General features: G+C 43.3%; 2 protein-coding genes across 7 annotated transcripts in view; one reads left to right on the top strand and one right to left on the bottom strand.

The window, feature by feature from the left end:
- Window positions 1–24,982, bottom strand: part of FIRRM (FIGNL1 interacting regulator of recombination and mitosis) — a 236,730-nt gene that overhangs the window by 161,118 nt on the left and 50,630 nt on the right. The window lies entirely within an intron of this gene.
- Window positions 1–24,982, top strand: part of F5 (coagulation factor V) — a 56,281-nt gene that overhangs the window by 1,587 nt on the left and 29,712 nt on the right. For all 3 annotated transcript variants that reach the window (XM_074322450.2, XM_074322452.2, XM_074322451.2), the window contains exons 2-7: window positions 2,660–2,751; window positions 8,083–8,205; window positions 18,609–18,821; window positions 20,104–20,250; window positions 20,772–20,993; window positions 22,264–22,429. In XM_074322450.2, coding sequence (XP_074178551.2) covers window positions 2,660–2,751; window positions 8,083–8,205; window positions 18,609–18,821; window positions 20,104–20,250; window positions 20,772–20,993; window positions 22,264–22,429 — 963 coding nt within the window. The remainder of the gene's footprint in view (window positions 1–2,659; window positions 2,752–8,082; window positions 8,206–18,608; window positions 18,822–20,103; window positions 20,251–20,771; window positions 20,994–22,263; window positions 22,430–24,982) is intronic.

Here is a 24,982-nt window from a genome sequence, read left to right as displayed (position 1 = left end):
GGGCATTTGCGCACTCTCTTGGTATTGTAATAATAAGAAGTCCTTCTTTTTAAAAAATCATTTTAAATATTGCATTTCAAGGTGATAATCTAGGTCCCTTAGAGAACTGCCATGAACTAAAACCCCAAGGAAAATAACAGTCCTTCCAACACTAATCTTTCCTGCTCCTGGGTAGAACTAATTTGGTTGCTGGCTTTCCTGTGGCCTGCTGTGTTTGATTTGGTCTTCCATAGTTAACACGGAAAAAAACATGCAGGAAACTGGAGGCAGAATCACCCAGGTCAAAAGCCTGATTCAAATGGTGAGTCTGTTGGGAGCCACGATGGGTCATCCCACCCTCTCACTCTGTGGCTAAGTTTCCAGAATTCTGGGAAGAGCCATTCCTTTTGGTGTCAATTATTGAGTCAAAACCACAGAATGAGACCCCAGACAACTCGCAATATTTTTGAGCCTCAAATCATGTCATTTCTCTCTAGTACTTTCATGTGAAAAGTCTAACCTGCTTAAATGAAGAACTTGTCTGGCACCCAGAGGTGAAGGATACTCACTATAGGAAACTAACAACAGACGATGCCACCCTTTGGCAAAGTGTGTTTTTTAGCATGAAGGTCTTTCATCTTATTTCATCTAACATTAGCAAGACAGTGCCTTTTAGAGGTGAAATGTGTCTATTATTCTTGCTCCAGGTCTAAAGTAAGGATTTTGACAATTTCCCTAAGGAAATCACTTACACGCATGTAATAACAGAAATTGAAAAAAAAAAAATTTCTATCTAGGGCTCTAGCATTATATGACTTTTACCACAAATAAATCATCTTTAAGGAATCCTCACAAATGGAAAATTCATCATGCACATTATTTGAATTCATGTCATTTTTAACTTTCTGTTCAGATTATTTTCCAACAGCAATTCAACTGTTCAAAATCAAAACAGATACACCTCAGTACGTACACACAATATATGCAGTGAAATATGCTAAAATTACTCCACGCAAAAGACTAATTTTCCTTAGTAAAGCTTTTGCATCATCATCTCTAGTGCTGTATTTAAAGATCTGAAGTGGGGGAAGAAGAGTAACTTTCAATTTTACTAAAAATAAAATAAAATAAAAATGGAATCCCACATTAGGGACTAAATCAACACCTAGAATCCTAGGTTGCTTGGGCTCTAAGAACTCTAAGAGGTCCTTTAATTCATTTTCAAATGCTGCGTTTTCCCTTTCTACTTTCCCCCACAGCCAAGCACCAAGACGGCTACCGTGGGCCCCGAAAATAAGACCTGACCGGAAAAGAAGCCCTAGCATGATTTTTCAGGAGGACATCCCCTGAACATAAGCCCTAATTCGTCTTTTTGAGCCAAAATTAACATAAGACCCGATCTTATTTTCGGGGAAACACGGTACCAAGTGGTTGTCTAGTTTCTCCTTGAATGCCTCTCATGACTGAGAACTCACTACTTCTAATAGCCAGCCATTCCAAAAAGACTTACTCATGCTTTCTTTCATTCTGCCCTCAACTATCAACACAGCTCTCGAATCCCACATTAAAAACGTTATGACAAATACCATCGTTACAGATTTTTCTGCTTTCTGGGAAAACCTGAAGGCTAAAAACCAACTCTTATTACACTCTTATTACTTGTTAATACTCGTAAGGATTCCGTCAGGGAGATTTTACGATGATTCCCATCTCACAGCTGTAGCACCTTAGGCACAAATGGATTTATTTAGTATACCTCTCAAGGTTATACAGTTACTAATACGTGATTTAAATTCAGATGGTGAATCCCCACCCTGTTCTCCTGGCCACTGTGCTAAACAGAAGTCCCGGCGAGTGGGGCTGGCGTCCTGCTCTGTCATGCCCTGGTCACAGCTGGGCCGCTCTCTGGCTGAGGAAGTTTAACAGTCAGTCTGGTCAACTGGTTCAGACATTTGTAAGAAATGCCCCCCAATTCTCTTCCCTTTTACCTTCGTCTTTGGGTTGAAGACAGGGAGAGGAGTGAGGTACCTGTCTTTGGAGACACAGAAGCAGCAAGACCGGAAATTATCCCATTCTCCCTCTCTGAATTCTTCACCTCGAATACAATGGATTCAACTTTTTGAAGTTTGGCTCTGCCATCTATCTGCCGTTTCCTTGGACAAGTTACTTAAACTTCCTGAGACTTAGTTTTCCTTGTTTGTTTGTCCCCAATAAGAATACCAGGGCTTTTCCTCCATTAGCCATCGCCAGCCTGTCGACCGGAAGCAGGGTCCCCCAGGCAGCAGATCTTTACAATGCCCCCAGCAGTGACCACTGTATTCGATGGATCCATTAAAAAACAGCCCACATACTGATTCATAAAGGACTTGGTCATATTTTCAATCAGTTAGAATCTAAACCTAAAGTTTATGATCTAGGGCTCTTTTTTTAGAAAATTGATTCTGAACAACAGGATTAGTTTGGGAAGACTTAACCTGTGATAGAATGATTATCACAGCAGAATATTCTTCAAGAGAACAATTATTTTATTAACTTCATTTATCATTCAGATTCATAAAACCATGGGTTTCTGAAATACAATGAAAAATACTGTTACTGCTAATGCAGCTCTTTTTTTTTTGTAATGTGAGAAGTAGATGTCATATACGCCTTAAAATTAATTTTTGCATTTTATTTCCAGTCTGAATCCTTTTGCAACTTCCTTTAAGAAAATTGTCTACAGAGAATATGAACCACATTTTAAGAAGGAAAAACCACGATCTAGAAATTCAGGTAAGCCTGAAATATATCTTTTAATTTCAAGATAAATCTCTACAGATAATTTGGTATTTATATCTAAAATATCCATTTAGTGACATTTTATAGAAATGTGTGCTGCTGTTGTTTTTAACCAATGCAAGCTACATAACTCGTGGGGCCCTGTGCGAAATGAAAATGTGGGGGCCCCGTATTCATAGTATTGAGAATTTCAGAACAATGACAGCAAAAGATTAAGCCAAGCAGGGGGCCCAGTGCAATTGCACAGGTCACAGGTCGCAAGAAGCCAGCTGTTTTTAACCGGATCAAAAAGCTAAAAAAAAAAAAAAAAAAAAAACCACCACTTTTAAGTGTTTGCATTTTTAGTCATTCATCTAACAAGCTACTGTCTACTGTCAAGCGCGTGCTATGTGCTGGGCATTGACCTAGGTTCTGTGGACACCATGAGAGACAGAACAGACTCCGATCCCGCCTCATTGGAGCTTATGGTCTAGTTTGGTGAGTGCAAATGAGCCTCCACAAACGGTCTTTTGCTTCCATCTGGCCTCCTACACTCATTCAAAGGAGCAGCATGTGGCTGGTTCTTTCGTATTTTCCCCATCCCTTCTCCTGTTTTATTCAGTGTGATGTGCGCAATAGCTATCATTTTTGTAAAAGAAAATCTCTTCTTTTTTTCTCATCTCTTCTTTATTCAAGGAAAGTAGGTTGAATGGGGTTGGGGATCTTAAACACGGTACCATATTCCATGGGAATGACAGAGGCCATTAAGAAAAAAGTCCCTCCAGTTGCGTCCCCTAGTCAATAATTCACTCATCCCTCCCCCAAACCAGGTAAAGACCAGTCATTTGTGCTGGACTCATCCTTCCACCTTGCTGCTTATTCTTTCCTGCTTCCTCTGATCTCCCTGTGTCTTCAGTTTTACCCCGACTGAAGCCTTCCCTCCAGTCAAAAATCAACAATAAAACCAAACAACTGTGTTTCGGTTAACCTCAATCTAGAAAAAATGTCCCCTTGCCTCTGCCTGCCTTTCCTGTTTCTCTTTCCTTCACTACCAATTTCCCACGTGAATGGTCCATTTCATTCTCTGTCTTACCATTTCCTCTCCTTAACTTCCCTCCCTAATCTGCTCTAATGAGTCCCCTAAAATTACCCCCAAAAGAGGGCACCCATGACTGTCTAGATGCCAGAGCCAGTGGTTTCTTCCCAGGTCTTTGCCGACCTGACATTACTGGGACATTTAATGCTCCCGCTTCGTGAAACTTTCTCTTAACCTGCTTTCCCTAGTGTCACTTCCCCTGGTAAATGGAAGTGAACAGAGATAAGTAAATGGAAGCAGGACGAACTGATAAATAACTCCTTCCTGCAACTTGGCTCCACACGGGAGGAGACAGGGTACTTCTGGAAGGGAACAGAGGTTTAAGGATATTTTGGAATTTTTGTGAAAAAAGAATACAGTGACTTAAAATATCCAAGTGCCCAAGGAAGAATGTAATAGAAAAGGAGAAGGTAAAGACATTTGAGAGAGAATCATCGATAGAGCCAGAGTCAGAGGAACAGGAAGTGATGGGATTCAAAGCTTGAGCTGGGTCAGCCTGAGGAAGAAGAGACAGGACCTTCCCTGGGGACCAGGTAAAGGGATGAGGCAGTAAGGTCACTAATAAAATTCAGTTTGTCGTTGTGTGCAGGGAGTTAAAGGATCTCCTGCCCTCTGTCACAGGCTCCTCATTTTCATAGCCCCACCTCCAAGTTGAGTGTAATAGATACCTAAGCACCATCAAATTAAAGGCATTTGTAGGGGGGTGAAGGTAAAATGAGCCGGGAAGCACATTCATTAGGCCTGTGCAAAGAACTGGGCAGACATTTAGAGCCGTGCCTGTGTGGCTTTTGCCAAGTACACTGAACTTGAATGTCTGTGCTGTGTAAGCCGTTGTGCAGGTTACCGGCCCGGAGCGCCAGGACCTCTCGGTAAGCAGTAAGGAGGCATGGCTATCCTGGGGGAGGAGAGAGCTGGGATCCAAATCCTTTCTGATTCAGCCTCAGTCATTAGAAGGAAACCCTGACAGTTGATTTATGGTTAAGCCCTGTGCACTTAAAACATTACGAGATTGTGCAGGTCAACAGATTTGGTTTATACGAGCTCCGCAGCATTTTACATCCGTCTGTATGCAGCTTCTTCCCAAACTCCCAAAGGCGCTTAATGAGGCGCCCCTGAAGGGCAGGGCTGGTAACTTACTCCTGTTCGTATCCGGAGAGCAGATGAGACAAGGTGGCCAGGCCGGTGGACAGAAGAAGCCTCAGACACTGGAGGGGAACACTGTCGCTGCCGTGGCAACTCCCCATTGCCCAGCCTAGCTCTGTGTCACGGGCCCGTCCCCACCTCCCTGCTGCACTCCAATGCTGTGGATGATTGTACCTGAGCCCGAACAGGCCATGTGCCCACCTGTCTTTGCCGCAGGAGGCCGGGCCTCACCGTCACTGCGGCGGGGCTCAGCTGGTGAGGCTGGTGGCCGTGTGGACAGGTGGACGGGCTGCACTCATTTCCAATTCTGTCTTGGGCTTTCAAAGGGCCAGTTTTGAGTCTCAGCATCTTTTCAAGGAAAATTATGAAATGTTTGTCCCTGAAGGAGTTTTTAAAAAGCTGCAGCCATGGGTCGCCCTGTGCTCTGTAACACATTGTTCCCCTCAGCACAGGGGACTGGGTCAGCTGACCCTGCAGTCCTTCCCAACTCCAAACCCCTATGAAATGGGGCACACGCGGTGTGCTACCCTCCTGGGAACCCAGCGTCGGCTGCGCCTTCCCCCAGTTTGGCTCCGGGCCCTGGGGACAGAGTAGGAAAGGTCTTAGGATGCCTGGCTGATGGAGGAGCTGAACAGCAGCTCAAACAACAGTCTTCATGCATGAAGGTATTGGATTTGCATTTATGAAAACATTCCTTTGTTTTGCCTTAATTCTGAAGAAGCAGAAAGGGAGGCTAACTAATACCCCCAAATATTCACTGCAGTAGGAGGTCTTATTAGGGTAGATAACTTGGAAGACTTATTCGGGGCATCTGGCACTTGCAGCCATGTGATGGCAGCCAATGAACCTAGCAAGGTAACAGGGCAGCACACTGCAGGGCACACTGTGCCAGCACAGGCAGCAGCCTGCTGGGACCAGGGGCACCCCGGGCAGGTGGGAGTGGCCAGCGGAGCTGCCCTCGGAGCCAGGACTGAGCGGAGCAGCCAGGAGATGGGCCAGTCAACCGATCAGAGGTGGTCAGGAGTCAAAAATGGTGTTGACACTGGGGCTATTCCAGGAAAGTGGGGGTCTGAACCTGCCCTGCAGGAAGTGGCAGAGAAAGCTTTGGTTCAGGAGTCCAGAGCTGAGTTGCAGTCCCAGCCATGCCACCCAATCACTGGCTGACCTTGGGCAAGACACCCTCCCTGCTCTTCAGAAGCTTTATAAACACAGAGACAGCGTCTGTTTCACTCACCACTGCAGTTTGGACCTCTAGGATACCGTGGGCACCCAGTTAGTATGTGTTGAACGAATAAATGCATGACCACAAGGTGCAATATAAAGGGGTGGTGAGAAGCTCAGGATCTAGAATCAGACAGATTAAAGTGTAAACCATGGGTCTGCATCTTCATTAGCTTATAAAACTGGGTAAGACATGCAAATGCTCTGAGGCTCAGCTTCTTCACCTGTAAAATGAGGATCGTAATATCTACCTTAAAGATTTGTTGGAGGGATTAATATAAGAACCTACAGTGCTCAGATACATTAAGAGGGACAGTAAGTGGAAGGCCTACGATTATAATTATCGTCACTACTGCCAAGGAATGCCGGACGAACTCCATGACTGCTGAACTGCCGTCTGCACCTGTGATTCTTACAGGGCAGAGCTTACGCATGGTTTGGAAGTGGGGCCATCAGTTCCATCACTTGTCTGAAGTAGGGCTTTTGTTGACAGGTCTTCTAGCTTTAAGGGACCTCAGCATCACACAAGAACATATGCTAACAATCCAGGTTCCCCAACTCCATCTGCAGAGACTTGGGTTCACTGGGGCTGGGGTCCCTGAGCCTATCAGTTGGGTCCCAGGGGATTCTGATGCAGAGAACCCAAGGGCTACACTTTGGGAAATTCAAAATATGATCCTTCAAAACTCTAACTCAGATATCAACACTTCCCCGAACCACTCAGGCAGACCTGGCCCCCATCTTCTCTGCCCCTGTAGCATTTTGCCCGTAGTTCAGCAGAAGCTCCTCCCATGTGTCTATCTCCAAAGCAGCTGGGGAGCTCCTTGAGGTCAAGGATGGTCTGACTTATCCCTGTGGCCCCAGGACCTGGCACAGCGCCTGGCAGGCAGGAAGCGAAATTGTCCTCTTAGCTTCTGCACCCTTCCCCCACTGTCCCCGCTGCGTTCCCCACTGAAGTAACTGATAACATTATTTATCCAGTGGCTCAGATCAAAAACCTCAGGGTCATCCTTGACTTGTCACTCTCACATCCAACCTGTCAGCAAACCCTGCTGGCTCTACCTTCAGCATGTCCAGCATCCAACCCTTCTCACCTCTTCACTGGCCCATGTCTCGTCTACACCACTCCGTCTCAGGCTTCCACTCTTGTCCCTGCACAGCAGCTAGGATGGATTTTTTGTTTTTGGGGGTGTTTTTTAGGGTGAACTCTTAGAACATGTCAGACCCTCTCTCTTTGTTGCGCAAAGCACCTGTGCTTTTCCATTCCTCTTAGAAGAAAATGCAGAGTCCTTACTGCGGACGGGAGGGCCGGACGTGACCTACCCCCACCCCCATCTCTCCTCACTCTGCCCAGGCTGTTTTCTTAGTGTCCTTTGGATGCCTCAAGCCCCCTCCTGCCTCAGGGACTTTGAACTTGCCTCTGGAACAGAGAACTGGGTGATGTGCTCCCTCACTTCATTTAGGGCCCCGAGGTCTCCCAGCTCAGGGAGATGGCAAGTCGCCAGTCACCCTCCCTCCCAGGACCCTGGACAATCCAAACCGAACATCCTCTTGTTGACCAACGACAGTGGATAGTTTCTAAAGAATGACAGTGGGTCAGCAGGGGTGGACGTGATCAGAACAATTTCTCCTACTCTCCTGATTTGCTTTGGGCCCAAGCCAAGTGTTTCTACCTTCCTGTCCTTATCTGACTGCGTGTAATGTAGAGTTAATGAGCTGGCAAAACCTTCTAGATTGAAAATGAGCGTGTGGAGCTCAGCTCTTGGAGGAACGACAGCAATCGCTCCCGTGGTTTTCCGCACAGTGTTTTCTGTTTGTTTTGTTTGTTTTGCTTCACAGCTCTGTTTTTGTTGATGCTGACGTATTTTAAATCTTTGCTTCCACAGGACTTCTTGGGCCTACTTTATATGCTGAAGTTGGAGACATCATGAAAGTCCACTTTAAAAATATGGCAGACAAGCCCGTAAGCATCCACCCTCAAGGAATTCACTACAGTAAATTCTCAGAAGGTAAGAGGCGTTTCCTATCCCTCTGACAAGTAACGTGCAACTCCTCAACGCCAGTGGCAAACACTACAAAGCACATTATTAACCACATGTCAGAGAACTCTCGTGTCCTGCAACTAATCGTTACAAAAATCGTTGCCTTTGTAAGTTTCAGAGAGGAAATGGAAAAGTTCTGGAATCATCTAGACCTCAGTTTTTCACTAGGTTCTTGTTCTTTAATAGCTGGATGAAATAAAAATTTACCCAAGACATTTTGAAAACAATTGGGAAATTAGAATAGGGGCTGGGTATGGATTATATTATAGAGCTGTTAATTTTATTAGGTATTATAATGGTATTGTAACTATGAAGGGGGATGTCTCTATTCTTTTGGGGGGAGATGTCTTAGAAGATGCAGACTAGAATATTTAGGGGTAAAGTATTATGGTATCAGCAACTTATTTTCAACTAGTTCAACAAAATGTTATATATTTAAATATAGAAAAAAGTAAATGTGAAAAACTGTTAACTGGTGAATCTAAGTAAAGAGTTTATAGGTGTTTATTGCGTGATACTTCAACTTTTCAGTAGATGTAAATATTTTAAAATAAAAAGTTGGGAATAAAAAAAAAATAGTTGGATGGGCAAGTTACCTAATCTCTCTGAATTCTAATACGTTCGTCTGTAAAACAAGAATAGTCATACATACACTGTCAGATGGTTTAAGGCAGGGTCTGCAAACTTTTCTGTGAAGAACCAGAAAGAATATTATTTTTGGTTTTGTGGGCCATGGGATCTCTGTTGCAACTACTCAACTCTACCTTTGAGCACAAAAGCAGCCAAAGGCGATATATATGTAAATGAATGAGCGTGGCTGCATCCCAGTAACACTTACGTGCAAAGAAAAGGGAGGTGGCTGGATTTGGACCTCCAGCCATCATCTGAAATAGGATGAGCCTGGCACATAGACGACACTTAATAAGTAGCATTACAGTTTTGGACATGGTGAAGTGGTTAAGAACATAAGCTTTGAAGACAGACGTAGGTTCAAGTTCCAGCCGTGTCATTGCTGGTTCTATGACCCTAGCATCCCTGAGCCTCAGTTTTCTCGTCCGCAAGGTGGGAATCGTTATACCTAGTCCATAAGGTGGCTTTGAGATTAAATGAGATCATGTAGGCAGTATCGTAAGCATCACTCCTGGAACCTGGTGAGCCCCCAATGAATGATGGCAACAGTGATGTGATGACGACAGTGGGACCATGAAGATGATGGGGATGAAAGTGACCACATGAGCCACAGGACAATAAGCGCCTTTGTTGCTATTGCTCTGATTATTTCCATTACACTGATCTTCAGAGCACAATAAGCAGAGTAGAGTTCTGGGAGGAACTGATATAAGAAAATTGTATCCATATTGTAATGGATGTTGGTATAATAACATTTAAAAATAACTTTAGACCTTTCACGACTCCCAAATCTTCTTTCTACCGTATGTTCCAGCCATCACACCTTGGAAGAGAGTAACTGAGTAGAAGAGGGGTTTACAGAGCAGTTTCTGGAACTAGACTGCTTGGGGCAAACCCTGCCTCAGACTCTCACTAACTGTGACTGCTTAGGCTCTCAGTGCTTCACCTTTCTCATCTGTAAAATGGGAATAACAATCACACCTACCTCATACAGGTTTGCAGTCTCAAAAACTTAGAACAATGCCTAGCATATAATAAGCACTTGATAAATGAGCTATGATGGCAAAGGTGATTCTTCAATCAAAATGTGTTCAAATTATAATGTTACATATCAATTATATCTCAATTAAAATGTTTAAAAACGTTTCAGATAATGTAATATTTGACAATTTATGGATGAGAACGTGACTTTTACATTTACTGTTTCCTGTGTAAATGACTGTGACACTCATTCCGACTGAGACATACATGACTGATAATAGGTCAGTGACCTGCCTTCCGCCGGAGTGTTTGTATTAGTACTTAATCTTTGCCTTGAGGAAAAACAATGGAGCATTAACTGTAAAATTTCAGGCATCTTAAAGAGCCAATAGCCGAACTCTGGGTGAGGTAGCATGCACAGGAGTCTTTCCCATGTTCCTAAAATCATATGGTGACACAGAACAGCACTTAACCCCCGTAGGAGCCTTCTGGGTGACGGTCAGGAGTTCCGCCCCGCAGTGCCAGAGCCACTCAACGTGGCCCATGCAGGCTCCACTTCCACTGCGGGAGGAGGTAAGTGGTGTGGACTTTGTATCTCACGCTGGGCTGTTTGCTCAGGAAGTGAACCTTGTAACATGAGTCCCCTTCCTTTACTGTTTATTTGCCCCCACACTCCCCCACAGCCAGCCATCATTTATGACCAATTGTTTAAAATGCTCCTGCCACTTCCATTGGTCACCTGATTATTGCCCCAGCTCCACGAATGGGAGAAAGGTAAATACAGATTGGTGGGGAAAGTCAAATTCTGTCTTGGAAATGAGGCGCAAATCTGGTAAATACAGAAAGAGTATCCCTTATGGCAAAAGACAAGCCTTCTGTCCATTTTATTGTGCCCGATGCGTTAAAAAACGTCATCTCTTTCAGGTCTGACATAGCCTCATGCATAGCCTCCCCCGGCGGTTTGAATTTTTTTTTCAGGAGTAGAGATAAACAAACTACATGCGGAGCCAGCAACCATGAGAATCTAGATTTCCTTACCTCAGAGGTAGATATTTGAGAGATGGATGGTGGGAGACAATAGGACAGGCTGGAGAGAGGACTCAATCCCTGCCCACGAGTGCATGATCCAACCGAGACAGCAATCTTCCTTATCTGGGAGTTAACCCTTGAGCCCCGCCATGGATTTGGGGATCTTCTCTCACCCGCTAGAAGGAAAAGATAGCCATGGAAAGAATGCTGGCTTTAGAGACAGAATGTCCTGGATTGGAACCTCATGTACACTTTGGCAATTTCCTTTACCACTAACACTCAGTTGTGTATCTGTAAAATGGGGACCACAGTTCTTCCCATCCAAGGCTATTGCAAGGATTAGTCATAATATATGTAAAGTCGGCACACAACAATGAGAGGTGTTGTTGCTATGGTTATTTCATGGCTATTTAATGAAGGCGCTGAATTTTATTTCTTAGAAGCTTAGATTGAATGAAAGCCTAGACCTTGGGTAGTGCTTGTCATTTTATTTCTTCTCGAATGAAATAAAACTCTCCTGTAGAATTCAGATGCCAGAATGAAGTAAACTTGCACAGAAAACCTCAGTTATCCATAGCACATAAGGAACGAGTCATTTTTTTTTTTTTTAAAGATTTTGTTGGGGAAGGGGAACAGGACTTTATTGGGGAACAGTGTGTATTTCCAGTACTTTGCTCCAAGTCAAGTTGTTGTCCTTTCGATCTTAGCTTTGGAGGGTGCCATTCAGCTTCAAGTTGTTGTCCTTTCAGTCTTAGTTGTGGAGGGCGCAGCTCAGCTCCAGGTCCAGTTGCCGTTACTAGTTGCAAGGGGGCGCAGCCCACCATCCCTTGCGGGAGTCGAACCAGCAACCTTGTGGTTGAGAGGATGCGCTCCAACCAACTGAGCCATCCGGGAGCTCAGCGGCAGCTCAGCTCACGGTGCTGTGTTCAATCTTAGTTGCAGGGGGCGCTGCCCACCATCCCTTGCAGGACTCAAGGAATTAAACTGGCAACCTTGTGGTTGAGAGCCCACTGGCCCATGTGGGAATTGAACCGGCAGCCTTCGGAGTTAGGAGCATGGAGCTCTAACCACCTGAGCCACCGGGCCAGCCAGAACGAGTCATTTTGAATAATTATATTTTCCAGGTAGTTTGAGGTTTACTTCTTTAAGTGTCTAAGATATTTTCTTTTAATCACTCTGGGTATATTTTTTTCTAAATGTTATACTTCCCAGACCCTTTTAAAATATAGGATGAAAAGCAAAATTCTAATTCCTTTCTAAACCATTCTGTGAGATTTTACAGATATCCACAAATGTGAAAACCGTATATAGTCTAAGAGTAAACAGACTCTAAATGAAAACCTATGAGCTGTCCATGGTATTATTTACAGGGAAAGACACTGAGCTTTCATTCGTGGGTTTTGCACATAATTCTCTAACTGACGTTACCCATGAGGCTTGTTGCTTTTTGAAGTTTTGGCTATGCTATGGTTAGGAGATGGGTGGAAGGCTGGCCAGGAAAGGCGTCACTGTACTCAGCATGGAAGTCTCACGCTGGCCTTTCCTCCATAAATTGGCGGCATCTGACACAAACGCCAAATTATAGGTTGGTGTTTCCCGACTGCTCCCAGAGGCACCCCTCCCCAGGTGTGCCTGAGAGAATAATCAGTGGCCCAGAGGGCAGCGATGAGTGACCCTTTTGACAGGACGGACAAATGGTGATTTCTAAAACTGTTACAAGAACATTTCCTTTAGAAATGGATTTCATAGGAGGATGTTTAAGCTGTACCCACAACTGTACCTAATCATTCTAAAACTCGTGATCACTAAAAGTTTTGATTTGAGGCTCAAATTTCAGAAACTCTGTAACTAACATGCACTGACAGACCGTAATGCTGAACCTTCAAGCAAATCTTGTTGTCCATTAAGATCTTTGCAGTTCTTTGCACAGTTACCTTCAAACATTTGTTTCAGAGTGAATCTTAATATTGTCCTTTGGTTTGATTTATATTCTCCTATTTTAAGTGTGTGAGTTGTGTTATAAGTACTAGACCACAAAATGAGTTCTAGAACGCTCAGCAGTGTGCTGGTAAGCCAACTGTCCGAATATAAAATTAAGAAGTAAAGCTTCCACCAGCGATTGTTCTTGGCATCTAAGTATTGCCAAATTCTCTATATGAAAACTTAGTCTCCTACGTTTTCCCCACAAGCATTCCAATGATTGACATAATGTAGGCAATTGCATTTTCCACTTTTCATTTGAGTACTTTGGCCTTACAGAGAAAGTTCTTTGAGTATATGATCACTACCTGGAACAAACTATAATGGCTCATATAATAATTCTCATTCATCTCAAAAACGCAGACTCCCCTGCAAAAGGAACTTGTATGCCCCAGGCAATGGCACCAAGTGCTTGATAAAACATCAACACTCTAATTTGTCTATCACCTAAGTCATGGTGTCTAAAAGAATGTTCTCAATCTTTAAATGCGCACTGAAGCATTCCTTGAGTTTATTAAATGGAGAGGAAAAGAGCTGTTCAAAAAAAGAAGTAACAAGGGAGGATTTCACGAAGGAATACCCAAACGGTTGACCGAAGTGGCTCTTTATGGAATTCCACTTTCCCAAAGCTGGTCAGCAAGATTTTACATTTGAAAAACAAACAAACAAAGAAATCTACTGACAGCCTTTTGGCAAATAATTAGTTCATCAAGACAAGAGTAAACAAATTACAAAGCTGACTATGGACTGGGCAGGAAGTGAAGGGAACTGAAGAAATACAAAATGAAGGGCTACCTTCCTGTAAAGAACTGACCGAACAAGGGCTTTTTGTGCTCCAGCCCAGTCGTCTTTCCGGTCCGTTTCTCCTCTTTTTAGTTAAGAGGTTTAACCGATTATGATTCCAAAGTCAAAGTTAGATTTACCAAAACTGCATTTCATAAATGCTTCCCCTCAATATCAGCTGTTTATAGCTCATGCCTCATATTACGTAGGTTGCAAAATCAAAGATACAACATGCCTATTTTATTCTAAAGGTAAAATAAAATAGTTTGAAGTGAAAAGAAAAAAAGCATTGATAAAATTATCCCCACACTATCTTATTAGTAATCTTCACTCGGTAAAATTACAGGATCTAGCCCCTTGTACAAATCTATATGGTTACCTATTTGTTTCAAGACACCCATAATTCACCTTTTGTAGATTGATGAAAATCATTCATTCAATCATGTGGAGTTTATCTTATATTTAACACACAAATGTGAAATTCACGGGAATTTACTTTGGTCAACTAGGTGGACATTTAAAAACCACTATGCATTCAAATAAGCCTGGATATGAAACCGTGACCATTTAAAAAGAAGGCTGATATCATCAGGAAATCAGTCACACTGCTCTATCTAGCACGTGTTATAGCCTGCTAGGTGATTCTTAGATATTTATATTGGTTGGTTCTCCTTACAGATGGATAATGTGTCTAATTGTGGTGCCCCCACTGAAGTGGCGCTAGAAGAAATCTAGTGGTGAAATCCATCACAATTAGGGCACCAGCCGGTACCCTACTGTTAACTGGGCTGTGAGCCCCCCAGGGTCTCGGGCTGCCTTCTCTACATTTGTGCCCTGGCACCTAGCACAGAGCCTGGAACTTAGATGATGGTGATGGTGGTGGTGATGGTGGTGATAGTAGTGATGATGATGGTGACTGAACCAAACTGAGGGACTAGGGCTGGATTAGAAAGTAGGCACTACATGTCATTTTCCCCTTGCTCTGAAATTTATTAATTTCACTGGTGATTGTGAGCTGTTACTTAATCTTATTACCAGTTTTTACCACCCTTAGAATAGAGCACCACCTCAGTCTCTCTCACATGTGTGCAGAGAACTCAAGAACACTTTAGATACATCTTCTCAGAAGTAAGATGTAAGGACAGAGGCTGCATGAATTGTAAAATGGCTGGGAAAGGAAATAACAGGTTGCCACAAGCACTGGTTAGGGGCCAGACACTGCGTTTATTTCCTGGTCCTCATGACTCATCAGAACTGATTATTATTGCTAGAAAAGGGATTATGGTAAGTTATGAATGAGAAAACTGAGGCAAAAAGGGGGTTAAGAAACTTCCCCAAATTCACACACTTAGCAAGTAATACAACCAAGAAATGTCAGTTCTGACCCCAAAACTCACGTGCTTTCTCCCACAGTGTAACAGGAGAAAGTATCATTAATCACACAGTCTCACAAATATTTGATTAACACTGTGATGAATCCTGTACGTATATAATGCTGTAGGTATACGATCTATACCTATATATCGTATGGATGATATGCATACATACACATACCTATACTGGGTTATACATAGAATCAGAGATCAGGCAATGAGTCAGCTGACATTTAAGCTGACACCTGAAGGATGGGCACACACGTACCCAAAGAAAGAGAGGAAGCAGTTCAAAGTGCTCTCTCACCCTACAAACAATATTACGTCTTGTCCTGTTGAGCGTTTGTGAAGGCAATGGAAGGACGCTGTTTTCTATGACAGGGATCCCCTGTGCTGTGTTAACAGTTGGAACAGTGCAAGCGTCATGTTCAGAAACATCATTTTTTAACTTTTCAAGGCCACAAAGCATGAAGCATTGACTGCGGGCCGGCTTGCTCAATTTGAGACAGACCTGGTCAGCAACTTGCCACCCGAGTTCCACTCAATAGACAAGGTCGGGCCTGAGGCCAGCTCTCCGTATCACTCCTGTCTGCGCTGTGTGGCAGCTTTACGGAGCTAATCCTTCCTGTTTAGTAGCAGAGGCTCTTCTTCATAAACGCTTTTTTCTTTTTATTTAGACTGGAACAGTATTACTCACAGGAGGTTACTGAAGCTTTTAACATTTTTGAGCTCCTGATAATTTTAACACTCAAATCCTTTTTTATCAACAGAGTGAAAGTTCGGCCTATGGTGAACATTGGTGATCAATATCAAACTATCTTTTGGGAAAAAGATACAACAGAATCCCATGTTACGCCTTTTACTAGCACAAGGGTCACAAACTCAGATACATATAGTATCCAGGAGGGCAATTCAAGCACAAAATAAGTCCATAGGGACTGGTGATCAGGGAGCCAGTGTCCTATCTGAAGGAGTGTGAGGACTCAGGTCCAGCCAAATTCTATGCAAGAGTTTGGTCCAGTATCACCAGATCTCCAGGGTTTGTTTGTTTTTTTAAGAGGAACCAGCAATCCAGACTCTTATATGCTATCTCCGTAGTATTATTGTTGGAATTTAGTCTGTTTTAATATCAGGAAATGCTAACAAAACACACCCATGAGCTAAGACTTGAGACCGTGGTTCTAGCCCACAGGACCTCACATCCTAAGGTTTCCGTAAACATTCCCTGAGCATCTTCCACGTGCCAGGTACTGTGAAAAGCACCAGAGATGCTAAGATTGTGTGCAGGGTGCAAATCATTCTTATCGAGTAGGACAAGAAGAACTGAATCATATAACATCACATGTACTTAATTATAAACTGTGATAAGCTTGCATTCAGGTGACATCTGAAGGATGAGCTCGCATTTATCCAGAGGAAGAAAGGGAGGCAGAGCACCAGGCAGAGGGAATAGTATCGGCAAGGACCCCAAGGGAGGCTGGAACTGGCGCGTCCAGGGAACTAAAGAGGCTCGAGTGACTGTCACATAACATACAAGGGAAAGAGTCCCACAAGATGAGAATGGAGAGAGAAGCACAGGCAGGTCATACCTGGACTTGTGGTTCCTGTTACAGATTTTGGGAAATAAGAAGCCATTGTCAGGATTTTAAACAGGACCATGGGGAAGAAATCTGGGGTTTTAAGGGCTCATTCTGTTTACAGGGTGGGAAACAAAGCAAGGAAAATAGCCAGTAGTGGAGATAAAAAAGGAATAAAAAATACTCAAGTAATCCAAAAGAAAGCAGGAAAGAAGAGAAAAAAAGCAAAGACCACATGGACAAATAGAAAACAATAGCAGTGTGGTATAAACCCACCCGTTGCAATAAAATGAAGAGCGAATGGGAAGGACACTATAACCAAGAAAGAGATTGTAAGATTGGATAAAAAAAGCAACACCCAGCTGTGTGCTGAACTCAAGAAGTCCACTTTCAATCACAGGCAAGATAGCTAAAAAGTAAAGGATAAAACAAGATATACCTTACTAAAACTAATCAGATACAAGGGGCTATTGAATGCATTATTCCATTTTTATGGCATTATAAGAAAACAAAATATAGTGACAGAAAGCAGATCTGTGGCTGTCTGGGCCTAGAGGGTGGGAAGGTATTGACCATGAGTAGGACAAGTGACAGAAGTTTGGGAGTGATGGATAGAGCTGTTCTGTACCTTGCCTGTGATGGTAGCTATAGGTCTGGATACTTTTGTCGAATCTCACCAAATAGTACACTTAAAATTTGGTGGACTTTATTGTATGTAATTTATACCTCAATAAAGATGGTCAAAGGAAGGGGGGACAATTATATCTATATCTAGCTGTATCTATATCTATGTATATATTTATAGAGAGATTGGAATAATGAGAAGAAAAGGGAAAAGGGAGGGGAAGGACAAAATTTAAGCATTTCTGGTTTCAAAAAGTAGTTACTTCAGTAAGAATACTTTCCACTGCCTTTTGCCCCATCACGTAAAACATTTTAGCTTCTTTTTTTTTGATCCTTATTGTCTGCCTGTATCCACATTCTGCTCTGATGGTCTCACCTTCACCGCAAGGAACTTACCAAGCTGTTGTACCAAATAAAGATAGTTGTATCCCAAAGAGAAATTCTGGCACCAGCTGATGATGGTGTAACTTTCACCCAGTTAAATGAGACATGCCCCAGACAGGGGAAGCTGCCCATCCTACGTGGCCATCTATGACACTGACCTCCCCCTTCCTGACCTCGCTTGCTCCATCACTGGCCACTTCTTCCTTTCGCTGTTGAAAGCCCCACCCAATCCTCTGCACTTTTTAAAACTCTTCGGAATGTCAGTTCCCTCTCTTCAATACGGAAGACCAATTTCTACATCCTCCCCCTCTTCCACTAGCAGAAAACGATGAGTGTACATACAAGTGTTAATGGTGGGTGTTTGGGAACACAAAGGACGGAAATAAGACATCTCAGCTTCAGAGGGTAGGCAATTTCACACTCACTAGACAACTAGACTGTATATAGAAGCTAGTTTCTAAGCCTCTGGGGAAAGAGTTGGGATAGTCAGGTGGTGGAGACATGATAAAGCAATAAAACAGGGCTGAGGGTGGCGGCAGTTGGAAAGGAGATTTGAAGTACTTACAGATCAAAACAAAACAATATGTAAACAGCTCTGAGCATAGTCATGGCCCATGCTAATAGGTGGTTAAATATAAGATGTCTTGTCAAGGACCGCAGAGAATATATAACCCACTGTCATAATCTGAGACGATTTACTGATCAAAAGTGATTCAAGTCACTGATTATATTGAAATAATAGTTACTTAGAGACCCTAGAAAATTAACTTGCGAAACCTTAAATAATGCACTCGTAACGTTTCTTATTCACTTCAAATCACCATGGACTGCAGGCCTTTATAATTATGTAGACGTAGAAGGGGACATATAGGAATCTTTCCAAATAACGGAGGTTCACTCGGAAAGGCAGAGGTATCTCTATGGAGAACTCATGTTCCCCTGGAGAGTATGAAACGGCGGGCGCTGCTCGCCCACTGTCCAGACGTCTTCATGGCTTTTCCTTCTCCAGGTGCTTCCTACCCTGACCACACATGCCCTGCGGAGAAGATGGATGACGCTGTCGCTCCAGGCCATGAGCACACCTACGAGTGGCATATCAGTGAGGACAGCGGGCCCACCCCTGACGACCCGCCGTGCCTCACATATATCTATTACTCCTATGAAAATCTGATACAGGACTTCAACTCTGGGCTGATTGGACCTCTGCTCATTTGTAAGAAAGGTAAAAAAAAAAAAAAAAAATCAACTACAGCCAAGATGCTGGGGTTCTAAGGAGTACTAGAACGCAGGGAGGCCTGGGAGAACCCTGGAACCTTCTGTAAATCAAGCAGAGGGAGAAGGGTGCGGAGACCAGACTGCTGCTGGACACGGGCACTGAGGGCTTGGAATCCTGTTTCTTGCAACCCCTCCTTCGTCGCGGCCCTGGAGCGGCTCCCAAGTACAGGAATCCCTGTCTGAAAGCATGTTCTGATGTCATGCCTGTGTGATGCGTGAGGCTCACCTCACGGCAAGTGCTTCTGAATGTGTGCACTGCACTCTGCGGAAGGGACTTGGAAAGAATTCTCAGTAACATTTCTGAGGTTTGCGTTGCTAATTTTGTCCACAAACACGCAGAACTCTCGCTCACTTTCTTAGGGAAGAGCTGAACACTTTGGGTGGCAGCTTTCAAACACACTCAGCTGACTTAAGAAATTTCATAGGCTGGGCTTCTTAGGAACAAGCTCGGACTCTCATTTTATGCCAGAAGAATTCAGCTCATCTCTCAGTAAAACAAACAAATGGCCACAACAAACTGCACTGTGGGAAATAATGCGATGGAGTCATTATTTGTCTACACATACGTGCATACCACTCCTACATAGATTCCTAATTCATTAATTCACTACACAAATACATCTTTTCATTGCCTGGGATATAGAAGATAGTGTGATGGCACGGAAAAGTTAAAACTTCTAAAAAGCTCTTCTTTCATTTTATTTCAGCTGCATTGTTTCCTCATGCACAAATGGATTGATCTGGGCCCTCAGTCAGTTCTCTCATGCCCCATGATATGTACAAACAAGATAGCGGAACTAAACTCAGAGCGTGACGCATTTACCAGCCAAGCTACAGTCCCTACGTAGCGGCCTATTGACACTGGGGGCAATGGGTATTTTTATTAAAGCCTTGACAGTCACCAAATGCTTTTTTTTTCTCTCTCTCTGTGCCGGATCAAATTTACCATTTACCTTTAAAGCCCCATTCCTAGGGGCATGTGGGTCCATTACATGTGGGTTCTTGTGAAAAAGCAAGGAGGTGCCCAGAGAAAACATTTCATGTGGCACCAAGATTGGAAGACTCCTCCAATCATCACTACTTGATAAAGATGCTATTTCTTAAAAGAAGAACTTCTTAAAAGTCGGTCTCAGTCTGCTTGGCTACTTGCCTGAAACTCTTTGCTGTCTCGGACCAGCAAAGGAGAGTCTCCTCTCTGGGACGCTGGTGACAACTCTTTTCCTTCCCAGGCACCCTCACAGAGGACGGGACTCAGAAGATGTTTGCCAAGCAGCATGTGCTGATGTTTGCTGTGTTTGACGAAAGCAAGAGCTGGAGCCGGTCACCCTCCTCCCTGATGTACACCGTCAATGGCTACGTGAACGGGACGATGCCAGGTAACCTGTGGGCCGCCCCCCCCCCCCCCAACGACAGGGGAACCATCAGTAGCTTTGGGCCTGCAATTTTCTCCAGGGCACTAGGAAAGTGGATCATACTCACTATATTTCAACTCTTAATAAGAAAGGTAACATAACCTAGCTCAGTGGTTCTCAAGATTCTGAAAGTCCTGCATCCTGGGAAACCCTCAGCCCCTGGTAACCAGGGTGGTTGGTCACCTACATGGCCTAACCCCTTGGCAGTGCTAGTTTGTGAATTAATGTCCATCCTCCATCTCTGGGCTCTGTTCTCACCTCTGTAGCACCACTTACTGCAGTGAGCTGTGACTGCTTGTTGGCCCGTCACTTAGACGTCTGCTTTTGTAGAGCAGGGACCAGGTTTAGGGAGCGTGTAAACCTCAGAACCATGCACAGTGCCCGATGGATGCCCAGCAGGAGCTCAGTATGTACTTGGTGAGTGAAGCTTTTTATCACAGAGTGCTGGCTGCCTGTTTTGACCCCCATCTCCTCCTCTCTCTCAGATATAACAGTTTGTGCCCATGACCACGTCAGCTGGCATCTGATTGGAATGAGCTCTGGACCAGAACTGTTCTCCATTCATTTCAATGGCCAGGTCCTGGAGCAGAACCATCACAAGATCTCGGCCATCACGCTTGTCACTGCTACGTCTGCTACTGCAAACATGACCATGAGCCCAGAGGGCAAGTGGACCATATCTTCCCTCATCTCAAAACATCTTCAAGGCAAGAAACTTTCCCAACAGTCTTGCTTATGAATGTAGGATCCTTTCTTCCCGGGCACCAATTCTCTCCTTCCCCTGTGCCTTTTCAAGCCACCCACACTCCAGACATACATGCGTTGGTCCCTGAGACCAGAATTTAGATTCTCCGCTCTTAGACTTGGAACTTTCACTGGGGATGGAGGAAGTAGAGGAACTGACAAAGATTTTTAAAAATTAAGTAAAAGCTGAGGAGGTCTCTACTTCCTTGAAAGAAAAAGGAAGAAGGAAACCAATACATACATAGAGATACTCTTTTGGGGGTTACTTAGTGTGTAGCTAAAGGAAAGACCTGGGTATAGAAGAAGACAAACATCTGTACCTTTATAGAAGCACCAAGGTACAGGAAGTATAACAGTGGAAACATGAAGAGATGATCTGTTGTAATGAGATGAGCACAGAGGAGGCACGAAGAGGAGCCCGATGGATGTGTGTTGCATGGATCCAATGTCTAATCGAAGCAGCTGAGGCATGGCTTTTAAAGAACACCAGTGAATTCTGCTGGTGAAAAAAGTCAGCCCGGGTTGTTATGTGTTGCCCCATAAACAAAACAACTAAGTGTTTTATTATACATCATTGCTTTAAAGCAGTTGGGAGGAGGGTTCATGTAAACAGAGACTAAAATGTCACTAAGTGGTATTACTACAGGAAATCATTCTGTTACCAAAATAATGGGTACGAGCAAAACACCTAAGAAAGAGACTTCACGGGATCATCTCATTCTCTTTTTGCACTGAGCAGTCAACATTATATTTGAAGTAATGAAACCATCACAATATCCCTGGAAGATAGAGACCTAATAATAATACAAAATTAACGTTATTGAGGTGAAGTGCTGTTTGTATTAACTTATTTAATTTTTAACAATTTCATACACTGTGTCCGAGGATTATTTCCATTTTAGAAATACAGGGACAGATGACAGGAAAAATGAGAAATGAACAAGACCTAAATCGTAAGGTTTGGAAGGGTCTGGCAATTACAAATGTTCTTTCTCTGGAAGAAACAAAGGAAACTTTCCAAGTATTTTCCCATCCTCTCTTTCCCTTGCTTTTATTCTTGGACCCTGTCTGTACCGCACTAAGAGCTCCCAACCAAAATGTCTAACACTTGCCCAAGCACTCCTTGCACTGTTAGTATTTAAACCTTCCACAAATTTGTGTAAAAGTAACACATTTTGATGAGCCTTAATTTCTTCCCTCAAATTCTCTCCCTCTCTTTATGTACTAACTCAGCTGGGATGCAGGCTAACATAGACGTTCAAAACTGCGCCAAGAAAACCAGGAAGCCTACGACACTCACTCGCGAGCAGAGGCGGCACATGAAGAGGTGGGAGTACTTCATTGCTGCAGAGGAAGTCATCTGGGACTACGCACCTGTAATACCAGCGAACATGGACAAGTGAGTTCCGGGGTCTGCCCACGGCACAACGTTCAGACATGTTCCACGGGGGCCTGTGGGCCTGGGGTGAAATGTCAGGAGTTGACAGCTCTCAGGAGAATATATGTTTTGGATTCCATTCAGGTCTTGTTCAAATCAATCTGGAATTACCCCAAACTCACCACAGGAACTAATAATAAGAGTGATAGTAATAACAGTAGTGGTAGTAGTAGGAATTGCAGCTACCACTTGAGTATTTGCTACTGCGAAGTCTTGTGCTAAGCCCGTTCTGAGGGCTTCACTTTAACTCTAGAAGTTAGAAACAGCTCTTATTTATTTTGTAGATTAGTAAATGGGTCAGAGAGATGAAGAAATTTGGAAATTCAAGTTGGTCTTAAACACATGAAAAATACTCAAGCTCACTCGCAGTAAGAGAAATGCAAATTAAACGTCTCTGAAATACCACTTTCCACCTAACATACAGTCCAGGCGACATAATCTGTTGGCAAGACTATGAGAAACAAGCACTAACATCTTTTGCTGGTGGAAGAGTAAACAGGAAGAGCCATTCTAGAGGATAATTTGGCACTAAGTATCAAAATTATAAATGCCTACACCCTTTGACCCAGCAACGTCACCCTAGGAATTTACTAGAGAGTGATGCTTGTTCACAAGTGAAACAGGTGAAACGATATGTGTACAGGAGAGTCACTGCTGCACTGTTAGTAGCAGCAAGAGATTGGAAACAACCCAAAACATCCCCAAGAAGTTTAATAAATAATGGTGTATCCACACATGGAATACTGTGTACCTGTTTTTAAAAGGATGCAAATATGCTCTATGTACTAATATAAAAAATTCTCCACACACATTGTTAAGTTAAAAAGTCAAGGGAGCAAGATAGCAGAATAGGAGGTCCCCCACTTGTGCACCCCACAGCAATAATAATTTGGCAGCTATCCACACACAAAAGTGCCTTTGTGAGAACTTTGGAATCCAAGTAGGAACTTGCAAAATCCAAATGAAAGCCAAGACCAAGGAGGGCTGTTTTGAGAAGGCAAGTCCGTGCTCAGGTGGTATAATAGGTTTGCTGTGGACCTGGTTACAAACGTGGAAACTGCTTCATCCCTTATTAACTCAACTATAGCCCCACTTGGCCTTGGTCCTGCTACAACACCACTTTATAAGGGACCCAGGAGGAGTCACAAATGTCTATGACCCTGGAGGCCTGCCTAAAGAGCTTGGTCCCACTGCAGATCTTGCAGTGGCCCTGTAGGCCAGCTCCCGCCCTCCCAACTGCAGTCCCATGCAGAGACCTACCCAGTGACTTGGTGAGAGCCCTCCCAAGGACCAAATGGGGACCATACCCATCTACACACCTGGTAACCAGCCCACCGTTTGCAAACTCGACTGAGGACTTTGAAGATCTGTAAATTGGAAATCTACAAATTGCTTGACAAATAATTAAAAATAATCATCTTAAAGAAGCTCAATGAGGTACAAGAGGACACAGATAGGCAATTAAACAAAGTCAGGAAAACAATGCATGAATAGAAGGAGAAGGTTAATAAATAGGAACCATTAAAAAATAACCAAACAGAAATCCTGGAGCTGAACAATACAATGACAGAACTGAAAATTTCAATAGAGGGCTTTAATACTAGACTCAAAAATGCAGAAGAAAGATTCAGCAAACTCAAAGATAGGTCTTTTGAAATTATCCAGTTACAGGAAGAAGAAGAAAAATTAATGAAAAAGAGTGAAGAAAGCTTACAGGAATTATGGGATATCATCAAAAGAACTAGTATACACATTGTAGGAGTCTGAAGGAAAAGAAGGAGACAAAGGGGCAGTAAAGCTTACTTAAAGAAAATGGCTGAAAACGTCCCAAATCTTGTGAGGGATAGGAATATACAGATTCATGAAGCTCAAAAGAGTTACCCAAAGCATGATCAACCCAAAGATTACCCCAAGACACATTATAATCAAATTGTCAAAAATCAAAGACAGAGAGAGAGAATTCTGAAAGTGACAAGATATAAGCAACTTGCCATAGACAAAGGAACCTCCATAAGGCTATTAACAGATTTCTTAGCAGAAACCTTGGAGGCGAGGAGAGTGTGAGATTATATACATTCAGGGTGCTGAAAGAAAAAGAAACTGCCAATCAAAAATATGATACTATACTCAGCAAACCTGTCCTTAGGAAATGGAGAGATAGCAACATTCGCCCAGACAAAGGAAAGCTGAGGGAGTTAAATCACCAGACCTGCCTTACAAAACAATGCTAAAGAGAGTTCTTCAAGTTGAAATGAAAGGATGCTGATTAATGACATGGACCAGCTGAGACCTAATATACAATGTGGTGACTATAGTGAATAATACTGAACTGTATACTTGAAATTCGTTAAGGCAGTAGAGCTTAAGTTTTCTCACCACACACACACACACACACACACACAAAGAAAATAGTAACTAGGTGAGATGTGATGCAAATGTTCATTAGCTTGAGTGGTAACAATATATAGACATATATAAGGCATCACATTGCACACCTCAAATATATACAATTTC

The sequence above is a fragment of the Rhinolophus sinicus genome, chromosome 11, assembly GCF_057876585.1.
Source record: "Rhinolophus sinicus isolate RSI-liver-muscle chromosome 11, RSI-T2T, whole genome shotgun sequence".
NCBI lineage: Eukaryota > Metazoa > Chordata > Mammalia > Chiroptera > Rhinolophidae > Rhinolophus > Rhinolophus sinicus.
This window is presented reverse-complemented; position numbering and strand designations above follow the sequence as displayed.